The sequence below is a fragment of the Talpa europaea genome (assembly GCF_964194135.1).
Source record: "Talpa europaea genome assembly, chromosome: 7".
Classification (NCBI taxonomy): domain Eukaryota; kingdom Metazoa; phylum Chordata; class Mammalia; order Eulipotyphla; family Talpidae; genus Talpa; species Talpa europaea.
In genome coordinates, this window is record NC_140074.1 from 9,928,402 (window position 1) to 9,953,923 (window position 25,522).

The 25,522-nt window shown below is 62.3% G+C and overlaps 1 protein-coding gene across 4 annotated transcripts in view; it reads right to left on the bottom strand.

The window, feature by feature from the left end:
• Window positions 1-254: 254 nt before the first annotated feature.
• The window catches only part of DAB2IP (DAB2 interacting protein), a gene marked incomplete at its 5' end in the record, with an annotated part of 172,206 nt that continues 146,938 nt past the window's right edge, over window positions 255-25,522 (bottom strand). For 3 of the 4 annotated variants that reach the window (XM_084238730.1, XM_084238729.1, XM_084238732.1), the window contains 13 exons: window positions 255-524; window positions 1,289-1,376; window positions 3,485-3,678; window positions 5,688-5,840; window positions 6,509-7,394; window positions 9,380-9,558; window positions 11,244-11,445; window positions 12,989-13,225; window positions 15,613-15,757; window positions 15,844-15,988; window positions 17,734-18,288; window positions 19,152-19,250; window positions 21,050-21,203. In XM_084238730.1, the coding sequence (XP_084094856.1) occupies window positions 357-524; window positions 1,289-1,376; window positions 3,485-3,678; window positions 5,688-5,840; window positions 6,509-7,394; window positions 9,380-9,558; window positions 11,244-11,445; window positions 12,989-13,225; window positions 15,613-15,757; window positions 15,844-15,988; window positions 17,734-18,288; window positions 19,152-19,250; window positions 21,050-21,203 (3,205 nt within the window). In that variant the 3' untranslated portion in view covers window positions 255-356. Of the gene's footprint in view, window positions 525-1,288; window positions 1,377-3,484; window positions 3,679-5,687; window positions 5,841-6,508; window positions 7,395-9,379; window positions 9,559-11,243; window positions 11,446-12,988; window positions 13,226-15,612; window positions 15,758-15,843; window positions 15,989-17,733; window positions 18,289-19,151; window positions 19,251-21,049; window positions 21,236-25,522 lie in introns of all 4 variants that reach the window. The other variant, XM_084238731.1, reaches the window with a different exon arrangement.

Below are 25,522 nucleotides of genomic sequence, written 5' to 3' on the forward strand. Positions count from 1 at the left end.
GCGGTCCATGCACTCGGTCAGGTGCGGGCGGAAGGGCGACAGACACCGGATTCAATGACCGACAGACAGGTAGGTTTTGGCCGCTGCCTGCTCCCCCCGCCCCGGCCGCGCCCACTCCCCGGCGTGCAGTCTCTTCCGCCTGCCCCAACCGCTCCTCGGCCGGAAGAGAAGGGGAGCAGGCCGCGTCAGTCTCTCAGGCTCCCTCTGTGGCCGCCTCCTGGACCTCGGGTGGAGGGGAGGGGGACACGAGCCTCGGCCTCTGGCCCCCCGCGCGGGGGCTGCGGCTGTGGGGGTGCTTTCCCCCTGGCCGAGACCCTGCCCTGGGCCACCGCGGTCCTCCCCTCTCCTCGGGCAGGTTAACAATTGCTGCTGTTTCTGAACTCGCCGTTCTCAGTAATCTGCAATTTGGTGGGGTTGGTGGGGGAGATGCCGTTACGGGCTTGCATGCTGTACCTCTCTTTCAGCTGAGTCAGGGCGCTCATGAGGCGGGCGTTGGCAGCGTCCAGCGAGGCGATGCGCTTCTCCTGTGGACAGAGGGTCACTGGCTGGAGTGTGGGAGCGGACGCCTAGGTTGAAGGGAACGCGCTGGGGAAAGGTCTCTGGGGGCTGCAGGGGCCTACAAAGAACACTGGACAGGGCAAGGGGGCCAGCCAGAGACACAGGCGACCAGGGGCAGAGGGACCGGGGCAGAGGGGCACCATCACCTCAAATGGAGGCCTCGAGGGACGGGGAGGAAGCTGCCCTGGGCACGCGTGTGCACCTCTCCCGGCCCCACCTACCACCTGCTGCTTTTTCCAGGGTGTTGCCAGCCAGCCAGGCCCCAGGACCGGCTCCCTAGCTCCCGTGCGTGTCAGACACACGCGCCCACGGCTCCCGGCCCCACGCCGGGCCGACTGAGAGCGTGAGCGGACAACGGGGGCCACAGTCTCACGCGTCCCCTCTCTCGAGGCCACTGGGAAGCCACTGCTCTGCCCAGGAGCCCCCTGCTTCCTCAGCCCACCTGCTTTCACCCCAGGCTTGTTCTACCCCCTTCCAGGAGCCCCCACTCTTCGGTCAGCACCCCTGGAGAAAGGCACTCCCCACCGATACCCCAGCAGCGAGGCCTGTCCCTCTCCTTCAACGAACTGTCCTAGCGGGCTGGTAAAGTCTGACTTCTTGGAGCAGAGACCGTGGCCTCTTCCTCTTCCTCAGCTTTTGCAGGGGGGACGGGGTGTGCGGAAGCAAAGTCACCCCTTCTCCGCCTAGGTCCCTTAATACCCGCGGCCAGCCCGAGGGCCAGCGTCCCCACCTGGGCATCGATGATCTTCTGTTTGGAGTCCACGGCCGCCTGCATCTCCGCGTGGTCCTTCTTCAGCTCCTCCTCCACGGACATCAGCCTGTGGGCGGAGACACGGACAGTCAGGCTGGCACCGGGAGGCCACGAGGAGGAGGCGGCGTGGGCTGGCGGGGGCAGGCCGGCTTCCCCGCACAGGCCCCTCCCTCTGCTCCGGTGAGCTCGCCCAGCCCTGAGCTTCCCCACCCCGCAGGCGGCGTGCTCCCGGCCAGCACCAGGAGCTCCCAGGAGCTCCGCGCCGAGGCAGGGGTGAGCGTGTAGGGCTGCCTGAGAAGGAAAAGGGCCAGCCGTGGGGGTGGGGACCCACCAAGGAAAAGGGATGGGGCCACGCCCCGGGGACTCCTCGCTGCTGGAAGCTAAGACGCTGGGCAGAGTCAGCGAGGGGGGGAGTGGGGGCCGCGGGCTTGGGGGGCATCAGCCAGAGGGAGGGTACATGGAGGGACACTGCTTCCAGCTCCGGCGGCAACAGGGACCGGATCTACCCCCCACCCCATCCCAATGCAAACAAGCAAGCCCTACTCACTGCCTAGGCCAAGGGGGAAAGGAGGGTGCAGCCTCGCGTGGAGGGGCCCAGCGGGCAGGGCGGCAGGGCCTGTGGGGCCGACCCAGACAGGAGGGAGGCACAGAGAGAACGGCACGCGTGCCCCAGGGCCTGTCTCTCTGGCCCGCAGTGAGAGAAACAGCCAGGCTGGGGCAAGGACCGCCGGCCGCCGCCTCCCAGAACAGGTCACGGAAGCGGGAAGGTGTCCTGGCCCAGGGACACCGCCTGGCCCCCGAAGAACTGCCTCCACGGGCAGCCACCTCCGCCTGGGCCGCTGCAGGGCCCACCCCGGCAGCCCCAAGTCAGTCTCAAAGCAGCGAAGTGTCTCCAAGCAGCCTTGCCGGGTCCCAGAACGCAGCCCGGACGTATTGACAGGAGCACGAAACCCACCTACGCGAAATTCACGAGGCCTGGCCCCCGCCCCACCACCCGGCGTTCAGAGAAAGGAAACCCAGGCGTGACCAGGAAGAACACAAGCTCAAAAGAGCGGAGTTAGCAGGCGAGGACGTCACAACAATGGCTATAAATACACGCCAACGCTCGAGAAAACAGGAAAGCCCACGCAAGGCCCAAAGAGACAGGGCGGGGCTTGGAACCAAACTGGAGGTTTGGGAGGGAGAGACACGATGGCTCTGAGGAGAAACCAACGGTGAGCCCCAAGTACAGTGACAGAAATCATCTAAGGTCAAACAGAGAAACAAGGAGGGGGTGCGGCCCACACAGAGCAGCCCACAAGGAAAGGCCCTCGTGGGCCTCCAGGCCCAGACCCAGGAGCTCGACGAACCCAGGACGTGAAGAAAACCAGGCCTAAGCGCACCACGACCCGGCTGGCAGACGGAGCCGTACCAGGCGAGGAGCCGTGGAAGCAGCCGAGGAAGAAGACACAAGGCGGAGGGCGGCGCAGACAACGCCCGGGGCTCTGTGGGGCAGGGCCGCACGCCGGCCAACCTGTCCAGCTGGAAACCCACTCTCCTCCGGCACCTGATGCGCCCGTGGTAAAGAAGCATGGGCTGCTTGGCCTGGAGGCTCCACCTTGACTGCATGCCCCCAGGAACAGTAGGGACACCCCTCCCACAGCAGGGGGAATCAACACAACCCGACGGAAGCCAGATGAGGGCCAGCTGTAAAAGCAAAGGCCCCCCAGAAACCTGCCCAGATAACCTAAGGTTACCTTAAAACGCGACATATTCAAAAGTGGCATCACCCCCCCCACACACACCGCTGCTGCTCTCCGAGAGCCCCTACCAGCAGCTGGCACCCCGACCCCCCCAGTACTCGTCTCTTGCCTCTACCTCCCACCTCCCCCTGCGGGTAACTGACATTCCCTCCTTTCCCCGCCCTGAATCTTGTCCTCATTGTCTTTCCTGGCGCCCCTCATCTTAAACTCCTCTGAGAATTTAAGAAACCAGACTCCCTAAGGGCCAGGGGCCCTCTGCGGCCTGGCTGGCCTCACTCTCCCAGGCCCAGCACTGCTTGTACCATTCACACCCAGCCCCGGGGGGCTACTTTCCAAGGCCGCCTTGGCCTCCGGGCCTGTGCCCCGCTGTGCCCGCCTCTCTCCACACTCACCCCGCTGCTGGCCACCCTCCCCTGGGCGCCGGGCCCCTCACCTGCTGATGATGCCCTTCATCTGGATGTCCTTGTCCTCCTGCTGCCGCCGCAGCCGCTCCTCGCCCTCCTCCAGCCGCGCCTGGTACTCCAGCACCAGCTTCTGTGTCGTCTCCTCCTGGCACTTGAACAGCGTCTCGTACTCCTCCAGCTTCTTGTTGGAGATGCGCAGCTTGTCCTGCAGCACTGCCAGGTCCTGCCGGGAGGCCAGCGCGCGGGCACAGCACCAGGACAGAGAGCAGCCTCATGAGCCGGGCAGGGGCAGGGGCGGGGAGCCCGCCTGCATGCCCGGTCGTCACCCCACCCACCCCACATGCTGAGGACCCCCCAGCGAGCAAGCCCACCCCAGGCGCCGTGCTGGACTCACGGCCCGTCCCCCACATGGGGTGCTCTCCATTCCAGCTCCCCCCTCCCAGGGTGGCCGAGTGGCAGGACGGGGGGTGAAGACGCAAACCCCGATCTCAGAAGTGAGGGTTTAACAGGGCTGGAGCTTTTTATAATAAACAAAGGTTTAAAATAAACCTTGATGATTCTATGAGGCGACAGTACCCGGAAGGGAAGGGTCACTGAGGCCGACAAGGCAAAGCGGTGCAGTCGTCACATGAAGTGACTGGCCAGCGGGGCAAGATCCTAGCCCCCCCAGCCTCTATCTGACCCTACAGCCAGAGCAGTGGGGGACAGAGAGGTTAAAGGAAAGGTGGTCCAGGCTCTCTGGAGCTGATCTGGCCCAGCACCCCAGGCTATGGGGGAGGCACGGGATGAGAAAAGCAGCAAGAGCAACAGCAAGCTGGGGAGCCGTGTGGGCTGGACAGAGGAGCGAGGCAGGGCCGACGCCACAGTCAAGGGCTGGGAACAAGGGTGCCAAGAGAATACAGGGGTAGGGGGACAGGAAGAGCCTCGATTCACTGAGTCCCAGGCAATGGAGACCACTGCACTTATCAGGAAGTAATCAGCCAAAGGGCAGGAGGCCACAAATGCAGAGATGGGGAGAGACCCCATCCCATCCCAAAACTAATCCCTGAAACCAGGCTGGGGCCTGAGAGCCTGACCAGGAGAGAAATGTCCCTGGCCCCGCGCCGGGGTTTCCATTCAGCTGGCCAGAGAAGAGCTGGGCGCCCCAAGCTGACAGGCAGGACCACGTCTGCAGGAGTCAGGGAACAAGGTCTCCTGGACTTGCCTGGAGGGTTAGTAGCCAGGAGACGGGGGGTCAGCTGGCCAAGGGATGGGACAGAGGCCACCTACAGCTGCCCTTTAAGTCGTTGAGGCCGCTCTTGCTATTCACAGGTGTGAGCTTGAGGGTGCAGGGCTAAGCCCCACAGAGCCTGGGGTAAGGCCGGGCCTCCTTTCTCCCAAGACAAATTCTGGGGTTCAGAGCACTGTGCCCCAGGTCCCCGTCATGTCATCATGGTAAAAGCAGGTGGATGCAGAGGGCAGAATGCAGCATGGACATGGCCCTCACCCTGGCCGGGAAGAGGGGAGCTGCCAGCCTGGGGCCCAGTGGGGGAGAGCACCAGGGGTGAGTGGGGGCAGAGGCCACTGCCCTGGGGTCCGAGCTCTGGGTGGAAATCCAGCCACAGATGCATGGCAGCTGCCACAGGGGAAGAATTCGAAGGCAGAAGCACCCCCATATGCACGCATGCAGTGAGGGTGGGATTCGGCTATTTTAGAATCAAATTCTCTCCTGCAGGGAGGAAAGCATTTTAGTGGCATCTGACCATCCTCACCCTGGGAACTCTGCTTTTTCTCCCAGGCTCTGGGCAGGCTTTCCAGAGGGGAGGGGGGCCTCTCCCAGTGGTTTGGGGAGCCAGGCCTCTGCCACCTCACATGTGAAGTTCTACCCGAGGGTCTCTAGGCACCTCAATGGCACCCCAGCCCTCAAGTCCTGGATTCTCAGAAACTCGGCTGCTCAGTGACCTGGGCGAGGGGCTGTGCACCCTGGGTCTGATGACAGATCCCAGCCTCTGGGTTGGCACGATCCCCAGACGAGGCCTGCATGCAGCCCGGTTCGGAACCTCAGGCCTAGGCTAAATATCTCAGGCTGCTCTTCTTCCAGATCACTGCTGTCCTCACAGGGGCTGAGAGGGGATGGGCCATTCATTTGCAGGAACAAGCAGCACCCCTCCATCGGGCTCATGGGCGAGCAACCTGCCAGCTGGCCCAGGGGGCGGACCCGCCCTGCCCCGAACTGCCAGAGCGCGGCTTTACCTTCTCTGCTTGGCTGAGCTCCTCCTTACTCCTTAGCCTATCCCTGTGGGGGGGGTCTGGGCTCAGGCCCTCGTCTTCTAACAACTGCGCGTTCATGGTCAAGAGCCAAGCGGCCGTGCGGTCCAGGGCATTAGGGCTCACGGGTGAAGGGCCCTACAATGAAACACAGCTGTGAGGGGCTGGGAGGGGGAGGGGGCAGGGAACAGCTCTAGTTGAGCCACAGGGACAAGTGGCTCAGAGGCACAGAAGGAAGGGAGGGACCGTCAGTTCTCTGGGACCTACTAACGGAGCTCCTGACCTGGCACCTGGACAGCAGCTGGAGGCGAAGCAAAGAGCCCGGGGGCCTCTCGAGCGCTGCACGCGGCGCCCAGGTGGGAGCAGGAGCACATGTACCTGCAGGCCAGGTGTTCACATACCACCCATGGCCCTGTGACAGGAAACGCCTATGTGCCCCGGCAGCGAAGCCCAGAGGCTGACTCAGAGCAGGGAGGATACCAGGGCTGCAGTGGGGACAGGACCCCTATCTGGGCCAGGCTGTAACAGGCCCGGAACTGGAGATGGACAGCCCCAGTGTCTGTCTCCTTGACCCCAGCTGTCCCTGGGAGAGCTGGCTGGGGGACCTTAAAACCCCAACGTCCCTGCCTCACAGGACGCAGGCAGGGGCCAGTGGGGCTGGGGCGGTGGGTGGTCCTGTGGGATGGTGGGCTGGGGCGGGATGTGGCAGCTCAGCATGGGATGGAGCTGGGTGCAGGTGGAGGTGGAATGACGGGGGGAGCAGCATGGCTGGGTGGCGAGAGCCCGGCTGCCGTCCGCACACTGACCTGCTTGTGCGCGGCCCGAGGCTTCAGCTCCGGGCTGTCGCCCTTGGAGGAGGAGGATTGCTGGCGCAGCCGGGCGCCGGGGCCGGCCCAGTCCGGCGAGGCCGATGCCAGGGTCCCGCTGGAGGGCCGTGGGTACTGCAGCGTGCTCAGCAGGGTGGGCGGCGTCCGGCCGCGGGGAGCAGGCGGTGGGGGCGGGGGCGGGGGCGGGGGCTGATCGATCCTCCGCTGCGGGCCGGCGCTGTTCTGCCGCGGCACCGTGGGCTGCCCGCCCTTCTCAGTCAGCGACACCTGCCGCCGTGCCAGCTCCCCGGGCCGCCGCCCCAGGTCCTCGGCGGCGCTGCTGAAGCTTCCCAGCTTGGCGGCAGCCGCCAGCTCCTCGCTGTTGCTGTGTGAGCTCAGGGAGCTGTGGCCCTCAGAGCCGGAGTCACCCAGGCCACGGGGCGACAAAGGCAGGCCGGCCGCCATCTGGTAAACAGGGTTCTGGAAGGAGAGCGGCGCCAACAGCTGGGGCCGGCCTGGTGCGCCTTCAGAGGTGCCCGGCGTGGTTGGCGTCTGGCCTGCCCGTCGCACAGTGGCCAGCCCTGCCAGATTCCCTGGGGCGGCCCGGGCCGGCCACCCGGCCACCAGCTGAGCGGCAGGTGCCTGCCCGTCGGCGAGGGCGTCGGGGCCCGCCGGGGAGCCTGCCTCCCCATCCAGCGCGCGGGCGTCTTGGAGGTCCACCATGGACAGGCTCTTGCCACCATTGGCCATCTGAAGGTCAGGCTCGTTGGCTTCCGAGTAACTCGAGCTGCGGGCAGGTGAGGGCTGGACCCCGGAGGACCTTGTGACAAAAAACAAGTCCTTGTTTTCGGGGGTTGGAGACGGTAACCGGGTGAAATCTATCAGACTGCAGGGAGACAAGCACACACAGGGAAAGAAGGGGAAAGAACAACTGTGAGTGCAGCCAAGGCGGGTCCCCACCGAGAGCACCCGCCAACCTGCGGGGCCTGAGCCCTGGGCCCTGAGCCCCGAGTTAGGGCTGGGGGGGGGGTGAGGGGGGTCTGGGGAGGGGAGGCCAAGGACAATCAAAGGGGAAAAGTCCTGGGGCCCAGCAGACCAGTTACAAAACCAACCCACGCCGGGGCTGTGACCCCAGCAGCAGCCACCCGGGACAGGGAGCTGAGCTGCCCACTCCTGCGCAGAATCTGCTCTAGGGGCCAGGGCAGCTAGTCCCGGGCCAGCCTGTCCAGCAGGCCCTTTTTCAGCTGCATCTTGGGACCATGGGTGCTAGGGACAGGAATGTTCTGGGAAATTCTCCTTAGCTAAACCCAAACCCCAGGGTCCTGCACTGAGAACCCCAACTTCAAAGCCATGGGGTTCCCTGTGCCTCTTCCCTCTTGTTCCTAATCAGACTGGTAACTAAAGAGGGGGCCTGGTGAAGCTTCTCCCTGCCCGGCCTCCTGCGGCCGCCCCCTTGTCTGACTGGCAGGCGGGGGCTGGAGATCCTGGCAAAAACAAGGAATCAGAGGAGGATCCTCAGGCTGACTCAGGGCGGGGAGGGCCTGCACCCTCCCCCGGCCTCCACACTCAGCACAGTCTTCCCGTGTCTCCAGGTCTCTGCCCATAAGGCAGCTCCCTGGAGGAAGGCACAATGGTGGTGGGACCAGGTGGGCTTTGGAGGGAAGGGTCCAAGAAGGCCAAGGTGGCTGGAGGCAGCAAGGACCTGGGAACGGGCTGGAACGGGGAGCCAGAGGTAGCCGGCCTCCTCCCGGAGGAAGAGGAAGCACCAAGCCCCAAAGGACGGGACTTGGAAGGGGCAGCCGACGGTGGCTACTGGGGCTGAGGTGGGATTGAAAGAGCAGGGCCAGGGCAGCACACGGAGCCAGCAGGAACCCAGACCAGACACGGGGCTTGGCCGCGCCCACAGCATGCTCAGGGGATGCCTCCTCAGAACTCTTGCGCCCGCCCCCCCCTTGGCCTCAGTGCGCCCCCATCTGAACTCCTGCTTTGCCTCACTCGGTGGGTTATGGCCCCTCAAGACTCAGAGAAGTCTGGGAGTGGCATCAAGGCCTCCGTCTCCAGCCTCCTTCTGGGCCTGCAGTCCCTGGCACCCCCATAACCCGAGTTCGTTATCTCTAAGAGCCTGCCTCTGCTGTTGCCTCAGGTCAGCCCCACTCTGCTGCCCCAGCCTCAAGAGCTGGTCCAAGATGGTGGGGGTGGGGTTGGGGGAGGGGGACCTCAGAAGTGACAGAGGGCTCCACATTAACACCAAGCTACTTCAAGCAACACTTTGACATCAAAGTTCAAAAACGTCCTGCCTGTGCGTATATTTACAGGGCACTGTGCGCTGGACGGAGGACTCAGAGCAAGGGCCAGTCTTCAGCTTAGGGTTCCCAGAGTCACAGCCTGGCTGAGTCACGCCAGCGCCTACTAAAAACACGCACCCCTGAGCACTACTTCTGCAGACTGTGATTCAGGCCCAGGAAATACCAGAACAGGTTTTTTAAACACACACTCAAGTGGATCTGGAAATGCACGGCGGGAACCTAGGAGTGTCTGGGCTCAGCAGCTGCTCGTTAACAGAGCATGCTGGCTCGCGCCAGGCCTGTGCTTGCACCAGTCCTCGACCTGCAGTACCTGTTCCACCCATGGAAATGTCACTTTTCCTAAAAGACACAAAACTACGGCACTACCTCCTCCAGGAAGCCTTCCCTAATTTCCCCCCATGGAGGCTCATCCACCTGAGCTTAGCACCTGCACAAGATAAATCCAGTCTCGCCCAGCTTGTGTTACTAACACTTGGCTGACTCCTCCTCCCCTGCTGACCACAGATGGGCTGTGCCTGTTTTGCACGGGCACCCCACCTCACCCAGCACGTCTAGCAGCTCTTACCCGGAGAGATCGTTGTCGATAACCATCTTCTGCAGCCCTGCCGAGATGCTGCTGCTGCCTGAGCCGGGCGTGGATGCCAGGTCGTTGGTCCCAGTGAGCGGCCCACTGCCTGGGGTGCTCAGTGCCGTGTGGACATCCCTCAGGATTCGAGGCAGGGGTCCCAGTTTGGATATAATACTCTGCAAAGACACAGCAAGAGGCAGGCATGACCTGATGGGGCCAGCTGGGGAGCCCAAGAGCGCGGTGGCCACTGTGGTTCAAAAGGGCTAAGGAGCCTGTCAGGCGCGCAGACGCCCTCTCCCCTGCCAAGTCAAACCCACCAAGTCTGGAGGGAAGAACATGTGAACTACACTCTTCACTGGCTCTACAGATGTTCTTGGGACCAGGGTGCGACGTCCAAAGGGAGGGTGCTGAGCTAGTCCAAGTCTTTCACGCCTAACAGTTCCTCCTCAGGGCACCCCCAGAGCAATGCTCACGTGGGAGTGCGGAACTTCCACACCCACGCCGCCCCTCCCACATCACCTGGCCCTCCTCCACACCAACTCGCGGAGGGGGTCAAGGCACAGAGCAGGCACCGCCAAGTCTGCCCATCAAATAACAAATGAACAGGACAGCAGAGAGCAGTGCCTAGGTCTGCATGAACCTCACGGCTGTGGTTTAGATTTGAGGGTGCCGAGCTAGGGAAAAGGACTCTGCCTTCGCCTGCTTATGCACTGGCATCCACACAGGACTTTGTGCAAAAGGAAAAGGTGAAGTCTCGGCAATCAGAGCAGAGACGTGACAGGCCCAGAGCTTGGGGTGAAACCCTTGGTGACTGCTACTGCGCGGATGGCGGCGGCACTGCCTGGCTCGGACCTCCTGCCCGGCTGTGCAGACGGGGCTGGTGGCAGTTAGTGGTGGGGTTAGCACCGGAGGAGAGGGCCCTGGACCTCATTTTACCTCCCTACATGTGTCTCTTGCTGCCAAGGGCAGTGGACAAGCAGAAACGGCGGCACAACAGCCTGTTTGCAGGGAAAAGCTGGGTAACCCAAGCGCCGCACTCGGCCGTGGGCAAGACCACAGAGGCGGTGTCGCAGGCCTGCGTGAAGCGAGGCCCACGGCAGGGAGAAACACACCGCACTACACGCGTGCGGGAAAGGGACTGTGTGCCCGGCTGTGTACTGGCACAGGCACAGTGTGTCCAGAGGGCGCATACCAGAGCGCCAAGTGGTCATCTCAAGGCCATGGACAGAGCCAGGGAGGCTGGCCAGCCCTGTGTCAGCACAGGCTACTTTTGTAAGATGGCCTCTTGGTCCTTGGACAGACAGATATGCCAGAAGCAGATCCTAGCAGACTGGGCCCTCGCTGCCAAGAAGCTGTTCACTGTGGGGTCTGGGGCTGCGGGAGCCAGTGGAACCCCAGACCACAGAGTGCACTCCAGGTGGCTGCAGCGATGACGGAGGTATCAGATCATCTTTGCAGCTGATGGCCAAAGGCCATCTGGAAGGGTCTGTGAGTTCCCTGTGATACGCGGGGGTGCAGCATCTTCAGAGGCATCCTTCGCAGTGGTCTCAGAACCCAGAGCGAGGACGTTCTCAGGAAAGTGGCTATGTCTGAACACGTTTCTCATGGGCACCCCCACACAAAACCATCCACTCCACGCTGAGCCCAGGGGTCACAGTCAAAGGCCCCGGCGCCCAAAACGGGCGTGCGCACAGGATCCAAGTGGAAACTTGGGGCCCTGGCACCCCGCCTCCAGGCATATGGGCACCACCAGGCGAGCCCTTTGACCTTCATGGGGACTCCGGAAGGAGGAGGTGCCACTGGCTCCGGGGCAGCCTCTGCCCCCCCACCCGCACCCCAGCAGCCCAGTGGGGACTGGCACCTGCTCCAGCTGGCTGACAGCCTCCCAGAGCAGCGAGTGCAGGCTGGAGAGCTCCCGGCCCAGGTCGATGTAGCCCTCGAAGCCCGCGGTGTTGGAGATGGTCTCAGGGTTGGAGATCTCCAGCAGGAAACGCTGCATGTTGGTCCACTCGTGCTCCAGGAACTGGTTCATGAACGACATGTACTCCTCCTTGCTGCCAAACCTGCAGGAGAGGCAGGCCGGTGAGCGCCTTGGGCGCCCAGCGATCCCCTTCTCTGGCACACCCATCCCTCCTCCTCCTCCTCCTCCTCCTCCTCCTCCTCCTCCTCCTCCTCCTCCTCGCTGCGGCCACACCCACGCCACCAGCTGCCCAGCCGGCCCGTCAGAGGTGACGCAGAGCCCTCTTTCCTCAGGGTCCAAAGCAGAGACCCTTCCCTGCACCTTCAGTCTCAAGGACCTGGAATGTTCCGTGGCCCTCACTGGGAGCGGCAGTCTTCCTCTGTTCCTCCGGGTTTCAATGGTCTTGTGCAGAGAGGATTCTCACTGCCCTCTCCGCCAGGCCTCCCTGCTGAGCTTTCAGACGTGCATGTCCATGACACTACCCCTCCGACTCATCCTGGACAGGTCTGAAGTCACCTCTACCACTCCAGACCCAAACCCAAGTCCCTCCTGCTTCCTGTGCTAAGTGAGACACCCCCATGTAGCAGAGAGCCGAGCCAGAAGCCTGCAGGAGTGCTGGCTCTCCCCTGCAAGTGCTAAGGCCGGCTGACATCTTCTAATCACCCCTTGGTCTTGCAGCCCCTGCCCCCAAGCCTTCCAACACTTTAGCTGGAATCTCAGCTCGGGCCTCCTCTTGGCTGCCAGGCCAGACCTGCTCCCCTCCCCACTGGCCCACTGCTGCCAGCCTGACCTTTTCAGGACCCAGAACAGAGGAGCCCCTCCCCACCCTCAATTTAGTGCCTTGCTGGCTCCCACTGCCATGCGGGGCCTGCAGGTGTCTGTGTCCTCTGCGGTCTTGGCCTCACTTCTCCTGACCTGGCCCTTGACCCTTCGTGAGCGCCATGTGCCTCGGCCCACGACACACAGCCCTCCATGAGCAAGCGGATGGGTCTCATCTTGACAGGAGCATGTCTTCGAGGAAGCACCCCACCTCCTCTCCCAGGCTCTGAGGGTGTGCCTAAGCTGGCGTGGGTCTCTACACTGCTCTGCTACTTATTCTAGTCCTCGTTCCTGCTGAAGCTCTGCGCTCCGGGAGGATGGGCCAGGTGTGAACCAGAGACGGCTCTGCAAGGGGTCCAGCCTCCCCATGTGGACAAGGGGCCCGGTCCTTATGTCTCCCCCACGAGCTCCAGGGCACAGCAAAAAACACAAACAGCGCTCTGGGAGCAAAGACATCCTTGACAGCATTAAACAAGACCCCCTGGACCACTCTGAGTGCCCAACCACAGGGACGGGCTCAGGAACTACGGGCCACCTCCCTTGAAGGCTTATTAGTCGTTCGTTTCAAGATGAAGCTTATGAATGTTTAAGGACATGGGAGAATCCTTATGATAAAGTGTTCATCACAAAAAGCAGAAGGAAAAATATCTCCCCACTGTTGAAAATTAAGGAGCACAACAAAGTGGTACGTGCTTTCAGTGTGGGGGGTGGGGGGAGATTTTATTCTGAAAATCCGGGCATGGAAGGACCGAGGACGGCAGCCAGGGGCAGAAACGCCTGTGGCCTCCAGCCTTTGACTTGCATGTACGGGAGGGGGCAGCGCTCACTTGGCAAAGTTGGCCAGGTTCTGGGTAACCTTGGCAATGAGGGTGAGGGTGCGGGCAGTGCGGTCGTCGGGGTACTCCTGCAGCAGGTTGAAGAGCGAGGGCGACATGATGGCGGGGCAGAGGAAGCGCAGGAACAGGGAGGCGCTGATGAGTCGCTCGCTGATGTCCGGGCGCCCGCGGCTGCTGCACTCCTGCCGCCACGAGGCGAACACCTCTTTCAGCTCCCGAGGGAAGACACTGTGCAGAGACAGAGGGTGAGGGTGGTCAGGCAGGGTGCCGGGAAGGGAGGGTGCGGAGCGCGGACCTCTACTGATGCCTGGAGCCCTGAGCTCCAGCCCTACAGCTGGGGAGCTCCATGGGGTGGGGCAGGAGTGCCAGCGAGTGAGGCTGGGCAGGAAGTGCAGCGGAGAGGGGCATCCAGGCAGGGCCTGGGCTCTCAGTGAAGGGCGCACAGCACAGAGGAACCCATCTCAGGCCTAAACAGCATCTCTGACAAGCACCAGCTCCCCCAGTGCTTCACCCACGTCCTGGAACAGCAGGCCTCTGGGCCTAGGGGAGTGCAACCAAAATCCAACCCCACTCATCACTGCTCCTCGGCGCCATCACTGGCTTCTGCGGCTCCCTCTCTCCCCAGAGTTAATGTTCTAAGACTCCAAGGAGAGAAATATGCTTACACAGGTGAGAAGGCCATTCTCCACTTATTGGCTGGAGGAAATGGAGGCGTGGACGTGCCCAGAGCGACAGCATTCCTGGCACGCTAGGGGCTCTCCCCACTGGGCAGCCCAATCTGCCACAGTCAGAACCCTCCAGGCCAACCTTTAGTGGCTCTCCTATTTTTCCCTCCCACGCTGGGGCAGCTCAGGATCTGGTGTCCCTGAACCAGCCAATGCCTGGCTCTGTCATGAGCACAGGGAGCTGGGCACGTGCCGGGTCCTCCCTGGGCTCCAGCTTTCTGACCCTCACCGTGAGAACAAGGCCGGCCTTGCCAAGCTCACAGAGCCCGAAGGCACTAGGAGGGTGTATCAGGCAGCAAGCTCTTTGGCACCGAACGTGGCTGGACCGGCAGGGGCGTGCTGGGGAAGAAGCGTGGGTGGTAGGCCCTCGCCTCGGCCCCTGAAGTGCCTGGTGCAGGACTGGGCAGGGGCGGGCGCTGAGATCACCTCTCTCTATGACCTTATGCAGAACAGAGAGGCGCTTCTGAGCCACTGATAATGCCAGAAAGAGGAAATGGAAAACCATTGTCCACGGATATGTTTCCCTGCGCCCCACGCCCAGCCCACTGGGGAGCAGGGCAAAGGGTCAGCATACCGCCCAGCCAAGGGTAGGATGTGCTCCACCCCCCGCCCCCCGCTGAGCAGGGAGCATCTCGTGCCCCTCGGGGCAGAGGGCCCTGGGCAGGGGGTGCCCACACCACTGGCTCTGGCCATTCCCCACCCCAGGCTGTCGCTCTCTGAACAGGCCTACCTCTGCCTCCCCTTCAGGAGCTGCAAATCACTGCACAGCCCTCTTGTGCCCAGCTCTGAGCCCATGATCTGTCTGCCCCGGGGGGCTCTGGGCATGGGCTGGGAAGGGATCCCAGCACAGGTTCAACTGCATGCCGATGGGCTCGGGGCCATGACAGAGTGCGCTCCGGAGGTGGGGGCAGTGGCTGGTGTCAGAGAGAGAGTCACGGATTGGAGCAGGGCATAAGGCCTTAAAGCAGGAAGGGGGGGTGCGTGTGCAGAAGAAGGTGTGTTGAAAGGCCCCAGCCAAGAAAGGTCTGGCTGCAGAGAGGGGGACGAGGAGACAGGGCCAGGAGGGGAGGGGGCGCAGGACCTGGGCTGGAGTGAGACTGTATCTGGCAGTTCCTCCAGTGTGAAAATCACCCCACTGCTCAGGGCTGCAGCAGGGTCCAGGACAGTCTCTCCCTCCAGTAACAAGATTGCACTCAGCACAGCCAGCCACATGACCCCCGGGAGCGGGAGCCTGGCCTTGCAGGAGGAGCCCAAGGGTCTGCTTCAGGCTCCCAGTGCAGACCTGGTATGAGCAATTTGGCCACACACGCCTGCTCCTTCCTGGGACTGGCAGTAGCCGGCAGCTGTCTGTCCTAGTTAAAGTCCAGTTCTTTCCACGCTGTCCTCCCCTCCCAGCAGGAGGCCTGCCTGTGTCCAGGGCCCCACACAAGCTCCTGCTGACAAACTTCTGACCTGGGCACCAAGCCACACGACAGATGAGGAGTCTCGGGCCCTGGTCCAGACCCCAGGAGGGTGCCCTAGCAGAGCCCTGCCGGCCTCCGCACTCAGGAGTAAACACATGCAAAGGGCTGCCACTCGACATTCTTCACACGGCTCACCTGTGCCCTCCTCTACTCTGGACGCTCCCTTACATGCCAGCCCAAAAGGATCTGGACAGGGTGCTGGCGGCCCAGTGGACTCAGCAGGGTCAGGCAGAGGGTGAGTGCCAGTCTCAGAGCCCCTGGACATGGCAAGGTTACAAGTGTGTCCCCAGTGAGTCCCCAGAGCTGTGTGAACGGACCCCGCACGGTACACTGCCGGCACCCTGGCAAAGGGCCAGGCCCAGGGAGGGGGTCTTGGCGGGGGCCCAGTGTAGCTGAGCCCCAGAGGGGCGCGGGGCCCGGCACTGACCAGTAGGAGTTGATGATCTTGCAAAAGGCCAGCTCGCAGCACATCTTGAGGTTGCCCTGGTGCTCGGGGAGGTCGGCGGCTGAACACTTGCTCGGGTCCACTTCACAGTTCTCGTCTGACTCATACAATGCCTTGATGAACTCCCCTGTGTCCAGGAGGGCAGAGGGGGTGTGAGGCCCTGGTGGCCAGGCCCCACCCCTGGCTGCCACCCACTGGCCTGCCCCCCCCTACCTAGTGCGTCCTGCAGGTACTTCTGGCCCACAAGTTTGAGGTACTCCTCGATGGCCTTGGTGGCCAGCGTGTTCTCCCGGAAGATGAGATGCTCATTGTCTCCGCAGCGGTCCACCTCCGACATCATCAGGTCAGTCAGGAAGTCCTGAGGGGACGGGAGGTGAGGAGAGGGCACCTGAGCCACCCAGCAGGTGGTTCTCAAGGCATCCAGACCAGCTCCCCAGCCTGGAGAAGCCCCTGCTTCTTGAAGCCACTGTTGCCAAGCTGCTGATGCCTACCTTTAGGGGTGCCGGGGGGGGGAAGGCAGGCAGCCTGGAGAGGGGGCGCCTAGAGTTGGTGGCTCTGAGCTGGGACCAGGCCGGAGGCAGCCTGGGCATGCCACATGGAACCATGAGCCCACATCACCAGCAGGCTGGACCCCAACCCTTTTCTAGTCCTGACCAGGCCTGTCTGGGGAACCTGAGCAGAACTCCCTTCCCATCCCACCCGACCTGTGCCGAGGAGAGGCACCACCCTCGCAGTGACTGCTGCCACCCCACCACTCCCTACCGCAGACTCCTGTGTAGCCCCCCCAGAGAAGGCGAGGCTGTCCAGCTGTGAGGACGGCGGTAGCCACTGCCCTGCTGGAGGGGAAGGTGTGCCACCTCTGCAGCCCTCACTGCTCTGGGGCCCAGACTTCCTGGGAGGACAACTGTGGGTCCCACATGTGGTGCCGGGGCTGATGCTGGAGGAGCCCCAGCCCACACCTGTCCCAACTGCATAGGCATCATGGGAACACTGCACCAGTGGGGGCATCCCTTCCTCTGGAGTCCCAGACTCCTCACACCCACTGTCAACTTGTGACCAGGCGTGGGTGGCGCGCAGGGAGTCGAGACCGGGAGGGTAACTGTAGGACAGGACCACCAGGCACAGAGGCTGCCAGGTGACCAGAGGGGCCCAGGGCTTCTGGGGCTCTGGAAATCCCTCACACCAGTGCACACATCTTTGGGGCCCTCTGAAAACACAAGTGGCCCTGAAACACAGACTAAGTTAGGCCCAGGAACCACACAGCCTGAGGACCCCTTCCAGACTTATAGGTGACCTCGGGGAGCCCCTTCTCTGAACACGCGGAAGCAGAGATAAGTGTTGGATGAGGCCATGCAGTTTCACCCTGGCCCCTGCTCATGCCTGTGGGCCTTCCTGCACCCAGGGCCAGCAAAGACCCAGTGCTGGGCCAAGGAACAACTCCCCTTACAGCTAGAACTAGGGAGGGGCGTGCGTGGCACAGAGAGGAAAGTGACCTGTCCAAGGCCATAACCATCTGGGGCAGGCAGGCAGTGGGGAGCTTGTACAGGGGGGCTGGGGTTGAGGTGGGCATGGCCTGTGGGCTGCCGGGCCCACTTTGAGGACTGGAAGGTGAAAGGTGTAGAGCCAGAGCAGGGACCCCAGCCCTGAGGTGGCGCCCGCTTGGGTGGCCTGGGGACGACGCTGTTCCCGTGGGTTCTTAGAACAGCTGCAACAGCGACTGTGCCCATGTGGGAATGTGAGTCTGGAGGTGAGGGGGTGCTGTACCCTGATGGTTACCTACTGGGATGTCAGCCAAGCCTCTTACAGGGATGTGTGTGCTGGAAGATGCCACCCAGGGGTCAGCCCTCTGGGGCAGTCGAGGAGGCCCTGAAACCCACTTCACTGAAAGCCAAGACTGTTCATAGGTTCCACACCTGCCCCAGCGATCAGCTCCACCTGAGGAGGGGCCTGAAGGCCACCACTCCACGATGCTGCCTGCGTTTAGGGAGCCCACCTGGCTGTGAGCAGTGCCCCACGGAGCGGCACGCCGTGATGTGGGCAAGGGTCAGTGTGGGTAACCGAGCGCGGGTCACAGCGCTGATCCAGAGGGCGCTGCACACGCACCTTCACCTTGCCCGTGCTCTGCAGGATATGCACCAGGGCCGATGCCATCTCTTCCTTGGTCTTGGCGCTGAGGATGGGCTCCAGGGCGGCGCAGAGCCCCAGGTAGTGGTTGGTGATGTGCTCGGCGAACTCCTTGTACATTTCCATGGGCAGGATGGTGATGGTCTGGTAGCGGGCCTTGATGCGGATCATGGGCCCGGGGCCCTTGCCGCCCTTGGGGTTGGGTGTCACCACCGGGTACCACTTTTCCACGAACTGCCGCCCGGCCACGGAGGCGGCAGGCAGGCTCACCAGGCCCAGGTAGCTGTTACGCTCCTTCTTTTTCTTCTTGTCGGTCTCGCGGTACAGGTGGACGGTGACGGTGCGCAGGGGCGGCAGGTTGTGGAACTCAAAGTGCTCGCCCCAGAAGACATTGTCCGTCTTGAGCTTGCCCGTGGTGCGGGCGTACAACACATCATCCAGGCACAGCTCGCACAGGTACTTCTTCTTAGCTGGCAGGTCCTTGGCCTCGATCACCCACAGCTTCAGGATGTGCTCTACCCGCCGGCTGTTGTCCTGCACGTGCACAAGGGCCATGGTGACGGGGGCCGCCCAGAGCCCAGGCCCAAGCAGGGGCACCCTCAGAGCTGGGAAGGGTCGGGAAGGTGGTGGGGGGCGCTGGGGTAGCTCAGGAATCTGCGGCCCGGGCTGGATCCCTGCTCTGCCTCGTACCAGCTACCCGACTGGGGCAAGTGACTTTTCGAAACCTCCAGCCCCTCTTCCATTTTACAGGAATAAAACAGAAATCAAGTAAGAGGTTAGGACAACACGTGGCACACAGCAGCAACTGTGCCTCGTTTTAGTTATAAAATAAAAATTTTATTAGTTCTTGTGTTGTTTACTGGGCTAAGTCACCAAGAGGCTGCTAAGGACCCTTTCCTGAGTGACTTCACCGTGACCAGGACTCACCCAGGTCTGGGGGCAGACACAGAAGCAAGTCATTAGAGGCGGGGTCCCATGAACCAGGTGGGGAAAGCCTGGGGCGCTGGGAAGCCAGAGGAGGGCACCAGCCTGGGTCAGCGGTGCTCACCTGGAGGAGGGGATAGATGTCTAAGCTGGAATCGGCTGGCTGGGCAGAACTGGCCCCGGGAGAGAGCGGATAAAAGTTCCAGGCAGGAGGACCCAGGACCCAGGGCCCCAACAGCCCAATACTCAGTTCCGTGGCCCAAGCCACAGAGGTGTGGCTTCGAGGGCAGAGGCAGTCTGGCACCAGACTCCTCTTTCTAAGCCAACAGTACCACCCACTGGGACCCTGCTTCCTCACAGACCCCCCGCCCCGACTCACACCAGGGACCCTTCCTCTGCCCCCTAAGGTTGGAGCCTGCCTGCTCTGGGGTTAACCGTATCCCCATGCTTTGGCAAGAGGGTTCAAGGCCTACCTTGTTGGGGTGCACAGCTCGCCGCAGGTTCTCCATCCACTTGTCCCGCTCGGCTGCTGACCGGCAGGAGAAGCACTTACTTCCTGAAGACGTTGTCACCTGGTGGGAGGGGCAGGACAGTGTCACAGGGAGGGGGACGCAGCAGGGCTGGGCACGATGCAAGGCCTCTGGGCTCTGCACCACAGCTCCGGGAGGAGGCACAAGGCACACAGCCACCCGTGCACTCCAGGTCTGCAAGCAGCACACAGAGCCGCCAGTGACAGGAGTGACAGGAGGGTGGCCCAGCCCTGGCTCCTTACCCCACCCCGGGACCCTCTGTCAATAGGAAAGCCTTTTTCTCACCCTGACCCTGCCCTCCCTGAGACGGGAGAAGGTGGCCTGGGGCCCCTGACCAGAGGACAATGTTTAACCCAAGCCTCCCTCTCCAGATGGAGCCACAGGCACCATGGACACAGCAGGTGACACAGGATGACCTCAGTGCCATCTGATCTCTGCAGATGGTTCTTTTTTGCAAAGAACAGTGGCAACAGTGATGGTCACAGAAGTCTAACGTTTGGGGGGCCAGACTGGAGATGCAAGAATTGGGCTGCCTGGGAGTGCAGGGTCCTAGGGCCCCCTGCCTGGAATCCTTACCCCCCCATTTCACAGGTGACTTGGGCTCACATTCCAGGATCCACCAGCGAGGGAGCTGGCCCATGCTACTCCCACTCTGCCCCCAGCCCTCGCCCTAGGGGGAATCCAGACACCTTACCCAGCATTCCAGGGCCTACACTGGCCTCAGCAGCCCCTGCTATGGACAAATGGCCACACACAGACCCAGGCAAGGATGTCAGGCCCAGCGGAGTCCGGCTGGACCAGGATTCTTTTTTTTTTAAAGATTTATTTCTTTATTTATACAAGCAGTGGGTACAGTCAGAAGCGCGGGAGGGTGAGAGAATCCACCAGAGCCAGAGCGGGGAGCAGAGAAGGCAGAAGGACCGAAGTACACTGCTGAGGGGAGCAGCGGGCGGCAGGAGAGGTCTGCGCACCATGTGGGACCCTCCTCCGGTGGCCGGGGAGCAGCTGGGGATCGAACCAGTGCTGCAGAGGCTGCGGGCAGCTTTGCAACCCAGCGCTCAACCGCTGCGCCACCGGGAAGGCCCTGGACCAGGATTCTTGAACCAGAGATGCACACGGGGCAGATGCCAGCACCGCTCATTCCTGCCCCCAGGGCTCGGGTGCCAGAGCTGCCACACCAGTGCTCCCTCCCATGGATAATTTCATTACCAGGCTCAGCCCTCTACCAGAGAGCTCCCCGAATTATGCAAGACTGTTGGGTGTGGGAGTGTGGGGTGGGAAGCTTCCCCAGAAACAGGTAGGAAGAGAATATGAATAATTGGAGAAGCAATTAGGTTCCCAAGAACAGCTGCGACATCACTGCCATGGCCCTGGCTCGGGCTCAGGCTCATGTGTGACCTCTCGCCTTCTCCGGGCCAGTGGGGGAGAGCCCAGGGACTTCCAGGTAGCAGCCCTGCCCAGCCCAGGTGGGTATCTGGCTCTCTGCTCTCAAACCTTGGGTTGTGAGATGCTTGGACTGGGAAGCTTCCAGTTCTCACTTTACAGGGGGGAGACAGGCCCAGAAAAGGGGGCCACACTACCCAGTGTATTTGAGGGCTTGCTAGAGGAGGGTGAGTGGGCTGAGGCAGGGCCTCTGGCAACCCACACAGGCTTTCACTTGCGGGGCCTCCTGCCTACAGAGCAGGAATGATGCCCCGCCTCCTAGCCCCAGTTGTTGTCTTCAGAGCTGAAAGCTACGAGCGGATTCTGGCCTTGGTCTCAAAAAGCCCGGTCGCCGATGAGACCACAAAGCACAGGGGACGGGGTCAGGAGGAGACCTGGCTCTCCAGAAGGGGACCCACCTCGAAGCAGTAGTCCTGGCCTAGGATGCTGCTGTGCACAGGCTTGATAACCACCTCCTCCTCCATGCTGAGGTCCAGCGCCTCCACCGCGCTGCTGGGGCTGAGCAAGGATTCGTGGGAGCGAGACTCCTTCAGCCTTGGCATCAGATGGGACCTGGGGTGGGCAGCAGGCATGTCAGGTTGGGCCTGCCTCTCCCCTCCTCCTGCCCCGGCCCCGTCCATCCCCTCCACCCCAGAGTCTGCTCAGAGCCCCCCGGCTGGAGCAACCACCCTTTCAACCCCCACTGGCCCCCAGTCTTCAGGCAGACTTGGGGGCCTCTGCCATGCCATTTCATAGGTGAGGACCTTGAGGCTCAATGCGCAAGGGAGCAGAAGTCTACACAGCACCCAAGATGCCAGTATGTAGGGCCCAGGACCCCAAGTTGGCGGGTCTGACAAGTACAAAGAGCAGAGGGAGTTGACACCCTCTGGTGCCACGTGGAGCCTGACCCAAGTGGAACTGCTGCTCCCTGCTGTGGCCGGGCAAGACTCGCCTGAGCGCTGGGCCCCAGCATGGCAGATGGCACCTGCACCAGTGCTGGGAGAGCCTCTCCTTTTCCACAGTCAGTGGCACCAGCATGGCCCAGCGGAGCCCCCCCCACTGCTGGGGCACAGGACCAGCCAGCCTGTTGAGGGCACCCCAGGCACAAAAGCTGGGCAGGCCTTGCTCCTGCTCACATCCAAGGCCCAGATGGGAACTGGGAGATAGGACGGGCCAGACTTTCCCCCCTCAACCCTGTCTTTCAGCTCCCGGCCTCCAGTGGCCCAAAGCTGGGCCCATCACGTCTCACCAAACAAAAACCTACCTCAGGTCAGAGAGGTTGGGTCCCGAGCCTGAGGGACACACAGGCTGGCAGGGTCACCACCCACCACATCCCCCCAGGCCTCACAGCCCATAACCCGTTGCCAAGACCGCCCGGGCAAGGGGCTCAAGAATGCAGAGATGAGTCTGAGAGGTACTGCCCAGAGGGCCTCCCAGGCTGGTGGTGGCCACCCTCCACGCTCCTCAGCTCCACTGCAAGCATCCTCTGCATCTGAGAGCCCCATGCCAGGCACTGTGTGGGAGTCAAGAGCTGGAACTGGGATCCCAGCCCAAGGGGACCCCACGGCCCCACGAAGCGGGCACATGGTCGGGCTCAGATCACCTGGGCCAAATCAGTGCCCTCAGGCAGGGCTTCTGGAAGCTAGAGGAGAATGGACAGGCCAGAAGGCAGCTGTGAGACACGCTGAAGAAGGTCAGCATCACCCAACCTCTCTGGGCCTCAGCCCTGTCCACACACGCGCTGTGAGCCACCGCTCCAGAGCCCACAGGCTTGGCCCTGGGGAGCCCTCAGGCCTGCTCAAAGGGCCCACCTCCTCCTGCTCAGCACTGACCAGTGTGGGTGGCCTGGTCCCCTCAGAGGAGACGGCAGCTGGGGCCACCCAGCTCACAGGAGACTGCAGGCCTCCCTCCCAGCCTGGGGCTTCCTACCTCAGTGCCAGAGACGCCCTGCCTCATGCCGGGATCAGGCGGATTTCTGGCCCGGCCTGGAAACCTTGCCAGGTAAGGATGCTGGGAGCCAGGGCGGGTGGAGTAGGGACCCAGGAAGTGCAAAGGGAGGAGCCCCGTGCTGCGGCCTCCTCCTGCCTGGGGCGTGGGGAGAGAAGAGGGAGGCGGCCGGCGGATTCATAGATGGGGTCTGCCAGTAAGACACAGGGGGCCCTGCGAACCGCAGTCCAGGAGCCCCGCAGGCCCCTGGGAGCCCCCGGAGTAGCCAGAGCCTAGCGCCTGCGGCCACAGAACCCTTCTGTCCTCTTCCCTCCCCACCCCCCTGCCCACAACATGCCCTGGCTGGCCCGCGCTGCGCCGGGAAGGCTCCTGGCTGAGCAGAGGGCTGCGGAAAGTGCTGGGTTAAGGCGTCCTGGTTACAGCTGGGCAGCCGGGACCTCCCTGCTCCCAGGCCTTCTCCGTGTCAGTAAGGGTGGAAGGGACAGGGTGGGAGGCAGTGAAACCCGCCCCGCGGCCCAAGCTCACGGGAGGAGGAGGAATGGGGGCAGATGGGTCGAGGGAGACCTGGAGGTATTGCTGGTCTGTCAGGGAAGGCGGCTCTGTCCTCTCGGCCGGTGTGGTGGGCAGGGCACCCTGCGCCAGGCCGACCCTAGGCTGAGTCCACAGGAAACATCACACGTATCCCTTCGCAGAATCCTCGCGAGGTGGAAGAAGGGGACACTTCGCTCTCTGCCGGCCTAACAGGAGAACCTGAGACCTACTCAGAGAGGGCGAGCACCTTCCCAGGGTCTCATCCTCCCAAGGCGCTTCTAAACCCCAACTCCCTGCGGCCCATCTTCTTATCTGAAAAAGGAGGCGGAGCAAATGAAGAACACCACTGAGCGATGCCACACTGGGTAGGAGGCAGCACAGGCCTCTCTGCCCCTCCCCCCAGTCTCCAGAGCACCAAGTCCCCGTGCCTCCCCTGGAGTCCGAGCCCCCCATGGAGCACCCCTTTCTACCCCTCACCACCCCCGGCAAGAGACTGGGCTCTCCTCCCTGCTGGTTCCTGACCAGTTCCAAAGTCACCCCTCAGGGAGGCCTCTGTCCACACTTTCTCTGGAACCTACATTATTCAGCCCCACAAAATCCTTCTTTTCTACTTTTCAAAGTCCAGCCTGGAGGCCACCTCCACGCCGCTGTCCCTGGTCTCTCCAGACAGACAGCTTAGGCGTGCCCAGGCTGTGTGGCTCGGCCTGCTGGCTTCCACCTTTCCCACTGTCTCCTCCACTAACCTCATGACAGCCTCCGCCCCCCCCCCCCACCCCGGTACTCCTCTCCCCGGGCTGAGGGACCACACCTCAGAGGCCAGGTGACCTGTCTAAGTGCACAGGGGCAGCAAGCGGCCGACTGGGATTTGAAAGCCGTCCAAGCAGAGTCCAAGACTAACTCCACTGGGCAAGGCTGGGCCTCTGCCTGGCCCTGCCGTCACCCCACAAATGGCAGAACCGGGAGGGCCCAGAGCCAGCTGACCAGCTCACGGTGTCCCACGCCACTCCTTCCAGGTGGGGGAGGCAGAGGCAGGGGGCTGGCTGAGCGGGCAGCCCCTGCCCAGGGCCCAGGAAGCGTGGGCAGGCGGGGCTGCTGCGGGGCTATTGCCAGGCCCCAACAGCAGCCCATTGTGAGGGCAGCGGAGCAGGAACAACGGGACACTGTCCGGGCTCCAGGCCACAGCCTATCTGATGGCCTTCCAGCCAACCCACGAGCTGTTCTTCAGCTCCATCCTTTTCTCTCTTAAAAGGCTAGTGACACAGAAGTTCAGCAAATTCCCCATTATTTCAAGAAGGGGGGGGGACCTCAAAACAAAACATGCAATAATTGAAATGCCCTACTTGATATGTGGAGGGACATTGCCAGTTACGGGTGGGGTAAGTTGAGAGAGGGGGTGTAGAGTCTAGAAAATAAGAGGGTCAGAGTCACACTCAAAATCTCAAAGAGAGAGGGGGAGTTGCCCTGCCTCGCCCTGAAGGGCAGCAAGTCTGGCTCAGTATAAGCTGCCCTCAAATGGGTCAGGCTGGGTTGGTCTTAGAGGGAGTGCCACGCATCTCTGAAAGTGCTGGCAGAAGCTGGGGACCCCTTTCTGACACGCTGCTGAGAAGATGCCTACACCGCTAGGGAGCTGTTGGGGGAACAGGCCATGCAGTGCACGCAGGCAGGCTGCAGAGTAAGCCCCAGGAGTGTACACACACACACACACACACACACACACACACTCTCTCTCTCTCTCTCTCTCTCTCTCTCTCTACACTGGGAACACGCAGGGCAGGGCCCAGGGTGCAAGAGTGCAGCAAACTGGACTCTTCCTTTGAACACAAACCCCAGAGCACCTTGAAGACTGTTCAGTCCCTAGGCCGCTGCTTCCTCATCCATAAGTGGGACCCCAACATACTACCTCCCCGGCTGCTGGAAGGGGTGTGGGGACACTGTCAGGAGATGCTCAGGGGAGCAAGCTAGTGGAGCAAGCTGCTCTGCTCAGTCCTCATGGCCAGATACCACCGAGGAGCAGCTGTGACCAACCCTGGAGAAGGACCATTGCTGCTGACAGTTCCAGGGAGGTGATGCCCCCGAGAGTGGGGTGACGAGACAAGCCCACTTTGTTCTTCTGCCCTGACCACTCGGATCCGACACTCCATGCCTCCATGTTTTCCCCTCTGCAAACAGTGGTTGGGGGGGGGAGGTGGGGGAAGCGGGGAGGGTATAGGAGGGCAAAATCTACTCAAATGCACTGGGAAGCAGCAAAAAGTCCTTAATTTCCTAAAGTGAAGGGAGGTGAGAATGAGGTGCCTGGAGGACGGGCGGCAGACACTGCTGAGGGGGCTACGATGGCCTCTCTGCCTGTGACTCCCAAGCAGAATCTGAGTCTCCCACTCCCATGCTCACCTGTCCCCTGCCCCTGCCAGTGCCAC